This window comes from Bos indicus, chromosome 5 (genome assembly GCF_029378745.1).
Source record: "Bos indicus isolate NIAB-ARS_2022 breed Sahiwal x Tharparkar chromosome 5, NIAB-ARS_B.indTharparkar_mat_pri_1.0, whole genome shotgun sequence".
Classification (NCBI taxonomy): domain Eukaryota; kingdom Metazoa; phylum Chordata; class Mammalia; order Artiodactyla; family Bovidae; genus Bos; species Bos indicus.
This window is the reverse complement of record NC_091764.1, coordinates 64,601,440-64,614,332: the sequence shown is the minus strand read 5'-3', so window position 1 is coordinate 64,614,332 and position 12,893 is coordinate 64,601,440. Positions and strand designations below refer to the sequence as shown.

At 43.2% G+C, this 12,893-nt stretch overlaps 1 protein-coding gene across 4 annotated transcripts in view; it reads right to left on the bottom strand.

Moving 5' to 3' along the window:
• Positions 1-4,301, bottom strand: part of ANO4 (anoctamin 4) — a 432,231-nt gene extending 427,930 nt beyond the window's left edge. For all 4 annotated transcript variants that reach the window (XM_019961160.2, XM_070789603.1, XM_070789604.1 and 1 more), the window contains exon 1: positions 4,210-4,301. In XM_019961160.2, coding sequence (XP_019816719.2) covers positions 4,210-4,231 — 22 coding nt within the window. In that variant the 5' untranslated portion in view covers positions 4,232-4,301. The remainder of the gene's footprint in view (positions 1-4,209) is intronic.
• Positions 4,302-12,893: the final 8,592 nt, after the last annotated feature.

The window sequence follows — 12,893 nt, the reverse complement described above, 5'->3', positions numbered from 1 at the left end:
ATAGTACAAACAAGAAAAGAAACTCGAAGCTGGTGATTCCTATCTGGGAGTCACTGGATAAAGACAAGGGCTTCCCGGGTGGCGCAGTGGTAAAGAATCCACCTGCCAACGCCGGAGACTCAAGAGATGTGAGTTGGATCCCTGGATCTGGAAGATCCCCTGGAATAGGAAATGGCAACCCAATCCAGTATTCTTGCCTGGAAAATTCCATGGATAGAAGAGCTCATGGTGGGCTTCAGTCCATGGGGCTGCAAAGAGTCAGAGGTGACTGAACACGCATGCACCAATAAAGACAAAGTGCTAGGAAGGGTCGTATGTCCTAGGCTCTTGTCTTTTTGGCTTCCCTCCATTTCCATGTTACACAGTTAGGCTTGGCTCTTACTATGCCCCTCTCCTACCCTCTTCCAATCAGAAGTTCTGAGCTTCTGGTCATCCACTGCCTTTGGCCTTTGCTCGGAGAAGGCAATGGCACCCCACTCCAGTACTCTTGCCTGGAAAATCCCATGGGTGGAGGAGCCTGGTAGGCTGCAGCGACCCATGGGGTCGCTGAGAGTTGGACACGACTTAGTGACTTCACTTTCACTTTTCACTTTCCTTGGAGAAGGAAATGGCAATCCACTCCAGTGTTCTTGCCTGGAGAATCCCAGGGACGGTGGAGCCTGGTGGGCTGCCGTCTGTGGGGTCGCACAGAGTCGGACACGACTGAAGCGACTTAGCGGCAGCAGCAGCAGCAGCAGCAGCAAGCCCATTAACTCCTTGAGTTAATCCACAGAGCCATCCATACATGGTGAACATGTTCGTGAACAAGCATATTCTCTCTTCTTCCTAACTTCCCCAGCCTCAGGTTCCCCAGCCAAACTCTCCAGCCTGTATTTGGGCTCCCCATTTATTAGATGAGATAAAGTAAATTCTTCAACCTATCTGGGACTGATTTCTTCAAGTGGATACAGGGCTAATATTGGACTAGTTTCTTAAAGGTAGTGGTGAGATTTAAATGAGCTAATTTGCACAAAGTACTGCTGTTATTGTGTCTCAGCACACCCCACACTTCTACCTACAACTCTGTCACCCAGTTTACAGGCTTCCTGCTAAGAGACTAACTCTGCACTCAGGGCCACTGTCTCCCATTTGGTAGAGGTCTAATCAACGCCTTCCGAATGGCTGAGAGTGAGATTAGAAAGCCAAAGACAGAACCCAGGCAAACAGTAACAAGAAACAGAAGCAGGGAAGAAAGAAGCCCTTTAAGAAGTAGCAGGAAAATGAAGGGAGAATAGCTATAACAACGAAACTGGCTCTGACTGCCTTTCCTTCTCATCTACTGGCTCTATGCTCTCACCACACTGACCTCCCAGCTAGCCTTAGACATGACAAAGTCATTCCTGTCCCAAGGCCTTTGCACCTAATTGTTCCCTTTGCTAGGAATGCACTTTCCCCACCTATTAAAATGGCTTGTTCCTTTCCTTCATTCACCCCTCTGCTCAAGTATCTCCTCAGAGAGGCTTTCCTTATATGAAATCTTTCCCACTGTGCTCTATAAGCTCCTTGGGCCCCTTATTAAGCCTCCTAAGATTGGAAGCTGACAGCTCAAAGCCAGGTCGGCAGGTCCCACCACAAGTACCTTCCTGATGCAGCTTGGACACAGTCCATGGGCCTTCTTTTGGATGGCCAAGAATGAATCAAGTCCCAGTCATTTCTCTCTTGTCACTATCCTTGGCCTCATGCACATGGTTACATAATAAGCTAAAGGTGGTCAAGAACCCATACCATTGAGAAGACAGGGAAAGAAAGATCAGTAGTGAGTACAAAAGGGAGAGGCATTAAAAATCCAGAATTTTTTAAACAGCATCATCCACTGAACATGTATTTCAAGGACATATTACAGTTATTAATTACCCTAATTTCATTCCATGTTTCTAGAAGATACATATCTAGATGGCTGCCTGAATGTAAAAATTCACACCAAACTACAGAAAAAGCGATTCCAACATAGGATCAAAAATGCAAATTTGGTTGGGAAGCTAATGAGGTTTAACTGGAGCCTGCTGCTAATGAAATGCATACATAAGCCAAATTTCTCTCTCTTCTTAGGAACCTAAAACACACGGTCTATACTGTAACTGTTCATTCTCTTGACAGTCCCTGTGCTAAAGATAGGATTAAAGGCATTTATTCAATCAGTCAACTGAATATAAAAATTGAACCCTCTAAATTCTAGACAAGAAACTTAGATCATCCCCCATCATGATATTTAAACCCAAATCCAACAGAACTGAAAGGGGATATTTTTTAAAAAGAGAGATGAAAGTTCCAGAACTGGACCAAACTCTCATCAGAAAATAAACTCAACCGCATCCAGCGGAGGAGGATTGTATTGAATGTGCTCGGTTTGTTTTTCCTGAACTCATTCACCAGGTTGAAAACCCAGATGGGCTAATTTATCTTGTTGTGTCTTGGGTCACCTCAGTATAGACAAAGAAACCAACGTGCACCTGTGCACTTAGAGGCCAAGAGTATCCACTTTAGGGATGGTTCGGGGGAGGGAGAAGAGTGTGTAAAGAATATATTTAAATAGCACAAATTTTAATTGATATATTTACTTAAATCTGTCTCAGTTCCCTGTAAGGTTCTAAAGAGAAACTATACAACTCTTAGTTGTCAAAAAAAAAAAAAGATCTGCCACTTTTTCCTTTAATTACTAAAATATACTTGCTTTGCAAACAGTTTCACTTTAGACTTCATTTTCTCCACCTGGCTGCCCAATTAAGCTTTCAAAGCTTCTAGAAAATCATGGAACAGATTATTACGTAAAACCTATTAATGACATCCATTAGACAAGCATGTGAAATCTAACATCATGTAAAATCCACAAGTTAGCTCTCTCTGATAGGAAACGGTGTAAAAATAGATTTCTACCAATGAATAGGACTAAAAACTGATCATAATGTTGAATTATCCCCAAATGGTAACCCAAGAATGGCAATGTTATGGGCTAAATGTGCAGCAGAGACAAAAACAACCCAAATCTCTGCAAAAAATGCTCTGAGTTTAAAAAAAAAAAAAAAAAAGGCTACTAGTATGCAATTTGTAATCTGCTCACAATTTGTTAGGTTCCCAAGCATCGATTGCAAACCCTCAGAGCCACCTGAGTGATCATTTGCTGCTGCTGCTAAGTCGTTTCAGTCCTGTCAGTTTAAATCCCAAGAAAAGGAGACTGACCCCTTTAACCTTGGGAAAATGAGCAGGGGACATCATTGGCCTAGAGAATGAAGACTCCATGCCAAATGGCAATAATTTCCCTCCCAAGGAGCCCTGGCTCTGAAATGTCCTCTCAGAACATCCCCCAATCACTGCTCAGTACTTCCATGTTTAAAATGCCTAAACTAAATGTTATCACAGCAACTGATTGCAATCCAGGTTAAGGGAAGAGGTCTACTTGAGTTTCTGCCTCATATAACCCATTTTCAGCAGCATCTCTGATAAAGGACAAAAGAGAATTGCTTTTTCCACGCAAGCAGAAATGTTGATGAAGAGGCTTGTTGGTTTCCCCAGCGGCCAGGATTTCTAGCTCAGTCTGAAACCTTCACACTAATTTCATGTTCCTTCAGAATTGTACAATGCCTTAAAAATAATAATTAAGAAATATATTTCTTTAACAATAAACTGGAAAGGGAAAAATATCTTCCATTTCCATGTAACTATTATTTCCAAGCTGAGTTTTTCTGTATTAAAAGCATATTTTGGTGCATATAATTTAACCCCACAGCATCTGTCAAGAGAGATGTTCTCATTTCTAATTTACAGATGGAGAAATGCAAGCACAGAAAAGTTTAAATAACTTGTTCAAGGTCAGTCAGGGACAAGATGAGCAAGGACTGAACGCGGAACGAACTCCTAGCTTCACACCGTTAGAAAAAGACTCAACACCCGTATCCCTTCCTCTCGGTGGTAAGAAGAGGAAGGAATTTTTCTGGAGTCCCAAAGCCCGCAAACACCTAAAATTTAGGCGTTTTTACTTCCCGGACTCCACAAACGCCCCCTTACCAGGTTCCAGGCAGCCTCCAACTAACACCCCTCCAGCCCCAAGCCAGCGCGCACTACCGCCCGCTCCTTCCCTCCCAGACCCTCTCTGGAGCCGAACCCCGAAGTTTCCCGGGGTGATCGGACGGCTCCCGCGTCCCGGCCGCCCAATGCCGCGATCGCCGCCGTTACCGTATGCCGTGAGAGAGGCCATCCTGGCCCGCGTCCTGCGCAGGCTGGCCCGGGCGTCGGCGACAGCGGCCGCCTGCGTGCCGCGCCCCTGGACGGCGGGCGTCCGGTCCCGCGAAGGCATGCGCTCGGCTCCCGCGGCGCCCGGCCGCCCCACAGCTGAGCATGCCCAGTCCGCCGGCCGCGGCCGCTCGGAGAGGAGCCGGCGGCGCGCAGGTGCCCGGGGCCGGGTCTGGGCTGCTAGGGCGTGGGGAGCGAGGACGCACACGGGCCGCGGTGCTCCGGGTACCCGCGGGGATTGAACCTGCCGGGAGGGCGCGCAACCTCGAGAGAGGAGGGGCAAAGCCGGCGGTGGGAGGTGCCGGGCGGAGGTACCGGGTGACTGCGCCCACACCCGGCGGGCGGCGGGCAGGACCTGGCTGGGTCCACGCCGAAGAGGGGTGCCCCTCGGGGTGGGTGCGGCAGAGGTGACGCGGGCAAAGGCGGGATCGGGAGTTCCGAGCGCGCCACGGCTTCGGGGACCTGGAACCTCCAGCTCCCTTTCTAGGGAAGTTCCACTGGAAAGCAAGCCTGGGGACATAGGGGTGGGTATGGCTCTCGGGTGCGAGTCCCAGCCCAGGCGACAGTCTCAGGAAGGGTTTCCCTTGAGGCCAAAACCCCGGGGAGAGTCACAGCTCTGTCTTGAAGACTTTTATTAATAAAGTCCTTGACGGCTAAGTACCGAGTTCTGACCCCAGCAGATCATATCTGTCCTGGCAACACCATCCTATCACCTTGATTCGTGCGCCTGTCTCCCCACGAAGCTGTGACCAGTGTTCTATTCCACTATGACTGCCCTGCCCCTCGATCGGGGCACGAACTCAAACATTCTTTGTTGAATGATTGAATGTCCGAGCCCCTTGCTCGTCCTCTGGAAGCCCAGCCATCTGTTGTGAGAACTCTTCATTTAGAATTAGGGTTTGGAACAATGGGGAACAGGGAGAAAGAGATCCGAGAGGCCAGCAGCACCCTTGCGGATGGGGACAAGAGAAAAGGCGAGGCCGCCTAACGCCCCCTTGGGATCAGGCGCACCTGAGCCTTTCCGAGTATCAGGTGCAAAGTCACGACGACACGGCGGGTGCACTCCCGGCTTCCTAGCGCGGGACTGACAGTCCTGATCACCAGGGTATCTCGGCCTTGGAAAAACGCTAGCTCCCAACGAACTGCGGGGCGGTGCTGTCAAGGCTATTTAACAGCGTTTGGGGTTTTGCCAACTCTCATGGAAAACAAAAAAAGAGAGGGCAGAACAATCTGGCCAAGGCAAAAGGGGCGTTTCTTTAGGAAGCTTTCGGCTGGCTCCTGACCTCGCCACCGCCGCTGCCCGTGGCGCCTGCCGGCCTGATCCAGGTGTCACGTTTTTGCACCTGCCACCTTCTCATCTCTTTCCTCTTCTCTCTTCTCTTCTCGCACTCCTGTTCTTCTGGGGCGCGGGGAGGCGGCGGCAGGTGGCGGTGGGCAAGGCTCTAGAATGTAATGTCACTTTGCAGCCGGTGGGGCCAGACTGGGAGAACGGCAAGAAGGCGCTGGGTAAGGGAGAGCTGGGGAGTGAGAGATTGGAATCTGGCATTTTATTCCCGCTGCGTCAGCCAGCTACCGGCAGGTGACCCTTAGTCAAGACCCTCTCTGTGACCCTTTGTTTGCCCCGTCTGTAAAGTGGCGGGTAACCATTGTTAGCGCCCTGCCCTCTTTAAGCGGGGATCAGCTGGGACATGGACAGTGCCATCACTCCGGAAGCTCTGTGGGGCTCTGTCTTGGACGCTGCACCCTCTCCACCACCGGCCTTCTCCACCAGCCTCTCCCCTGCCCAGGTCCCTTTAATCTCACACTTCCCTGACCCCAGAGGCAGAACCTGCTGACCCCAAGCCTAAGGCGATTTGGGAACCCGCCCTCTGCTCCAGGTTGTGAGAGCGCATCTAGTTGGGGTGGGATAAGAGGCAGACCTGCCTTCCTCAGTGCGCCCAGTGCCTTCCTTGTCTTGGCAGCCTCCCTGAGCCCACCCCCAGCCCACCCTCAGTTCCCCACCCTCAGTGGCCCCAGCTCCTCAGCACTCCCGGCTCTTGTCAGCCTGTGCCACCCTTGGTGCCTGCTCCTGTCCAAGCCCTGGGGCCTGAGCCTGGAGCTGCCCCCTGGATCCCGCTGTGCACCTCTGCTGGGACCCAAGGCCATTGGCGAGTTGTCTTCCGCCATCCAGGCCCAGGTATTTGTCCTCTCTTTATCTCCACATTTCCTCCCAGGGATGGTCAGGAGGAAGGACAATCAAAATGTGTTACAAATTGCACTTAATTCTTCTTGGCAGCTCTTTTCTAATTAGAAGGAACTAAAAAGTAGCATGTAATTAATTCACCTCTCTTAAGGCCACTTGAACTTCTGTCCACATCATACCACTCCAAAGCCTTGAGACATTTGGTTTTCTCCATCGAATTAAGGTTGAGAACCCTGGGCCTCTTGGTTGAGGAACTAATGGACAAATATATCTCATTCCTTCATCATCAGGTTTGCTAAGAGCCTTCCCCTATGCCCAGGCCATGTGCTGCCAGGTAAGGCTGTGGTCTTTAAACAGCCTCCCTGTCTCCTGGTCTGAAGGAGGGGGTGGTCCCCCTGCCTCACATTCTTGAGAAGAAGGAAGACCAATAGAGAAGTAGGATACCCTGATGAAGCACAGGGTAGTAGACACCTTGCAAGGAGCAAGAGGGGCCTGTCTTTGCAGTGTTTACAGATGACTTCACCAAGGAAATGACATGTGAAAGATGAGGTCCAGGATTTGTGTTGTTGCAGGTAAAATTTCCTAAAGACAAGCCTGTCGTTCAGATTTTCTTATGTTTTATTCATTCAACATGTCTTCAGGAGTAAAATATGAACTGTCACAACCTTGATGAAAGCTATGTTCTAAACCTTTCCAGGAAAATGCCTTTTTCAGATGATAGATTGAGGAAAACTGCTTCTCCTTCACTTCTCAGCACGCTCTGAACTTGAACAATTTGACGTATTACTAACTGCTCTGAACGTGATTGTATTGCATTTGACCCTGGAAGAGGTCACCTCTTGGTGATTAACATTTCTGGGTGATTAACATTTTTAATCACTTTAAGTTTGTAGTTTAGTAACTATAAATACTCATTCTTTAAGACTATTGCAACTGAAAAGTAATTCAGCTTTCATGTGACTGCCATCAATTTGACTTAGAGTGTGATCCATTATTAAAGATTTAACAAGTTGAATGTTTTAAAATAACTGATTTCAAAGATGGAGCATTATAGCTACATAACAATTCCAAGCCAATAAAGGCTTCCTTGGATCTCTGCTATAATTTGCTACACCTGAAAAAAAAAAAAATGGCTAAAATGAAATGACAACTTTTGTTTTTCAAAATTCCAAAATAAATGGAAAGGTTGCAAAAGACTCAAACTCGTTTTAAAACCCAATAACCTAAAATGGCAAAGAAGTAGATACATCAAGTTCATGTTTTAGAGCTTTAAATGAATGTTTATAACACATTTTTACAAAACTTGACAGATTTGTTACAGTGAATAAAGTTTCTTATATACTATGAATTGTTCATTCTTTATATGTATATATATATAAAAGCATTTATATATAAAGTGCTATAATATATACAGTCTTAATATTAAGACTAGTGAAATAGATACTATTGTGATCATCATTTGACAGGAAAACTAAGCCACCAAGTGGCTAATTAACTGTTAGTAAGGTATGGATCGGAGAGGGCAATGGCACCCTACTCCAGTACTCTTGCCTGGAAAATCCCATGGACAGAGGAGCCTGGTAGGCTGCAGTCCATGGGGTCATGAAGAGTCGGACACGACTGAGTGACTTCACTTTCACCTTTCACTTTCATGCATTGGAGAAGGAAATGGCAACCCACTCCAGTGTTCTTGCCTGGAGAATCCCAGGGACGGGGGAGCCTGGTGGGCTGCCACCTATGGGTTCGCACAGAGTTGGACACAACTGAAGCGACTTAGCAGCAGCAGCAGCAGCAACAAGGTATGGATCCAAGCTTTAAAACCAGATTCCAGAGCTCATAATATACCACTTCCAAATGTTGTTGAATGTATATAAACTATCTGATTGTTTTGCCTTCTAAGTCTTCTATTTAAAATATTATTTTATTTATACTTTTTTTCCTTAAGGAAATATAGGTTAGTTGTACTGAAGGGCAGTAAGGTGTAATAAGAAGAGGCTACATGAGCTTTTCCTAAGTATATCAGGGCCAACCGGTGGAAACAAACTGTAAAATTAAACATGCACAGTGAATTCTTACCTTAAGGAAGAGAGGAGATTATTTAAATTCTGACATACTGGTCTCCATTTCTCAAGTGTCATGAACTCTCTTCAATTTATAACAGAAAAGCTGTCACCTGTAATAGTACAAATGCCTTTTATTACATATTTCACTAACTACTTTGCAGGCAATTTAACTAAATTTAGCATAAAATGGAATTGGCTTTGGCAGGACATTGTCTTGTCATTAAATCCTATGCATTGACACAATGGAAAATTTATTAGAGGATTCAATAATATTTACCTTAAATATGCTTTATTTTGTTATCTAAATGCCATATGACTCATTTATGAAAACAGAGACATGTACCTCAACCTGAAATTCTGAGTGTTGCAATGACTATACAGGTGAAAATGTTTTATATTCAGATCCATATGGATTAGAATGATTCTGAATTCATACTGATGAAAAAATTACCATAACTTCCATCTCAGTGTAAAAAGCAAAAATTTCTATATTATAAAAAATATTTCTCATCTCCTAGAAAGCAGTGAATGAAAATATCACCTTTCTAAATCTGCAATAAACACTGTTAAACAAGGGTCTTATGTAACAAATATTTCCTCTGGCGTTTGTTCATTAAATAGTTTCTCTGACATAGAAAGGAATTTGTGTGGGACTTGTGCTGTGCAGACAGGAGAAGAGAATCTTGACCAAATTCACTAGATGATAAACTCTGCAAAAGACTTGCTTATGTCTTATTTTTCTTTATTTTGCCCACAGTGTATTACACAGTGCTCCACATGGTAAAAGCCCAACATTTGTGTATTACTTGGAGAATCACGGAAGGTCAGACCCAAGAGGAAACTTAAGAGCACTGGTTCTGGGGTGAGTCTGAATTCAAACAACAAGCTCTACCACATATTCATCGTGTGACCCAGGCCTCAGTTACTCATCTGCCAAATGGGGAGATAATAAGAGCCACAACATAGGGTTGTTGAGGGTCTTGAATGAGTTAATGTGTATAAAGCCTATAGAACAGTTCTCAACAGATGTTAACCCCTATTATTTATTACATGCAATTCTCCAGGATTCTTTTAGGAATATCAACCAAATAATAATCCTTTTCACAAGGGTTAATGATGTTCATAATATTGAACAGCAAATACCACACATGTACTGCTAAACAGGAACCCCAGGTGTGCCAGGCTTCACCCTTTAGCCACCAGGATGTGGGAAAGTCCAGGGGAAACAAGGTGCCAGGCAATAGGGATCCTGGGGTGGAACCTGTTGATTACAACCGGGGTGGAGGTATTAATATTTCAGTACTTTAAAACGGGCACCAGTGTGCCCTGGTTGAACATCAGCTCTGCTTCACACGTTCCCGCCATAGACATCCAAACCACTGGACTTTCTAATCACTCCACACAGCAAAACAGACCTCTTCATCCCATACATATTTTAGTTTTTAATTCCCTACTGAGAGAGCTGAACAGTAACATAATCTAATAATCAGAATATATATAACAATTGATATTTAAGAGAGACATGTAAATCCTCTATTTATGAGCACTTCTTAATAATAGATATTTTAAATATCTAAATTTAAACAGAACACATTATGGGGTAGCAAGTGCCAAGGGATTTTTAAAATAACATCAACAAAATCATCCAAAATAAATAAATGAATAATAACAAAGAACTGCTGAATGGGTTTTGTTAGCTGCCTCCTGAGAATAAATTTCATGTGAGATGAACACAATCATTAGGGAGGAAAATATTTGCCTCCACTGCAGAAAAGCAGACTGAGAAATAAAAAGTAAACAAAACCCAGGGAACATTTAAAAACCAGTGGCAGCAGAGTCCTGGAGGGAAACGATCATGTTAAATAAAAGAACTTCCCAACCCTCCATTCACTGACTTTAACTGAGGTTTCTCTGGTCAAACAACCCAAAGCCAAAGACTGAACACCGGATCACAACAAATTTAGTCTTTAATGTTAAGATAGTATTTTCTCTTTTGCATGAAACATTTTTGTCTCTCCAAATGAACTTTAGAATTAGTTTGTCAATATCCACAAAACACTTTCTGGGATTGGGATTGCATTGAGTCTATATGTCAAATTGTATTGAGTCTTGCTATCCATGAACATGAAATCTTTGTTTTTTTTTCATCTTATAGCTTTCCTTATATGGTTCTTGTACATATTTTCTTAGATTTATGCCTAAGTATTTTACTTTTAAAGATGCTAATATAAATGTTATTATGTTTCTAATGTCAAATTCTGCTTGTTCACTGACGGTATATAGGAAAGAAACTGATTTTTGTATACTAACCTTATATCTTGCAACCTTGCTATAATCACTTATTAATTCCAGGAGTGGTTTTTTGTTGTTGTTGTTGATTCTTTTGAATTTTCTACATAGATGATCATGTCATCTGTGAACAAAGAGAGTTTTATTTCTTCCTTCACAATCTTTATACATTTTGTTTCCTTTTCTTATTGCATTAGCTAAAACTTTCAGTACAATGTTGAAAAGGAATGGTGAGAGGGAACATCCGTGCCTTGAACCTGATTTTAATGGTAAAGCTTTGAGTTTCTCACCACTAGTATGATATTAGCTATAAGCTTTTTTGTATATATTCTTTATTACATTTATTAAGAAGTGAAACCAGTGAACTAGAAAGCCAAAATTCTAGTTCTGGTTCTCTCTGTGTTATGTCACTTAAATTCTCTGGTTATAATATATATTTACATATACTTTCAAATTAATGAGGTACCAGGCCTACTCTTAGGCTTCCCTGATGGTTCAGCAAAGAATCTGCCTGCAATGTGGGAGATCTGGGTTCAATCCCTGGGTTGGGAAGATCCCCTGGAGAAGGGCATGGCAACCCATTCCAGTATTCTTGCCTGGAGAATCCCCATGGACAGAGGAGCCTGACAGCCTATAGTCCATGGGGTCTCAAAGAGTCAAACACACTGAGTGACTAAGCACAGCACAGCACAGGACTACTCATAATGTGATAAATGACCAAATACTTCTAGCTGCCTATCCTTTTATGCCTTCTTTAACCTCATTCCCATGATCAAACTGGCCTGAAAATTGACTGCTCTCACCATATGCATCAGTTGAAGTCAGAATATGATTTTATTCATCCAGATTTAGGGAGGTTCTAGTTTTTTCTAGGCACACACCAGCCATGCATATCTGTGTGTATATGTGTGTGTGTGTATACATATATATACATATGATGGATATATGTATATATACAAGATATATGTGTGTATGTATCCCATCTTGGACATCATATAAGAGCTCATCAAGGGTGAAACAAACAAATGCGTATAAATGTGTCATAAATAATGTGAGGTTTTCTTTTCTACTTTTCTATGGTTTTTAAGTTCTCCATAAAAACATAATTGGAAGATATCACTAAATTTTTAAAAGGGAAAATATGAGGGCTACATGATTTAAAGATATTAGAGCAAGATATCGGGGAAGAGGAGAATTATATAAGTAACAGAAATATGATACAAGTCAAATAGCTACACTTATTTACCCATGACAAACATATAATTAATTTTAAAGTAGATTTAAAATAAAAATGAAATGAAAACTACATACCTAGATTGTCATTTCTGACAAAGATAGTTACATACCATACAAATGAGAAAAGACTCAGATAGATACTTGTCCACTTTCACAATTTTACCTAGTTCTGAAGATGGATAATTTTTGTAGAATCAAAAGTTCATGTTGCAGGCATCTTCATGAGAAACTCCTGAGGCATGGCCTATTTTATATTGCACACCTCAGGATTCTAAGATCTATTTATATTCTGCTTAAGCTCCTGATGTCGTTTGTATCTTTCTTAAAACTTAAAATTAAATTGTGAACCTGGGGATAACTAATTTGAGCAAATTACAACTGAACTCTCAAACAGATTCCAGGACATACTTTACCCTAAATATAGCATGGTGTTTCAGAGAAATAAAGGCAATTTCGTAAGAATCTCTGCTACATTCTGTAATTTCAAGTAAATCATATTACCATGACCTTGTTAGAGAGAAAAAAAAGAATTCTTCATGACTAAGAAGATGACTTCTAAGCTTTACTGAGATATACTTCTCAGTATAGTGTAAGCTTACAGGGAGAGAACATTGTGGACACCTCTTTGAAGTTTGTTGTGATGTATTTTGATCTCCAGTAGATGTACTTCAACATTTAATAATACTCCTCTCATTCTCTCTACAGAGAAAAAAGTAAGAGAATCCAAGACATGAACATCAGTAACATTCCTAGGCTTGCCTCTGAGATCAGATTGTGTTGGTATCCTTCCCAATGTACTTCCTCTACTTTCCCTGACCGTTTAATAGAATCCTGGTTATATCCAGGATGGCAAGGGG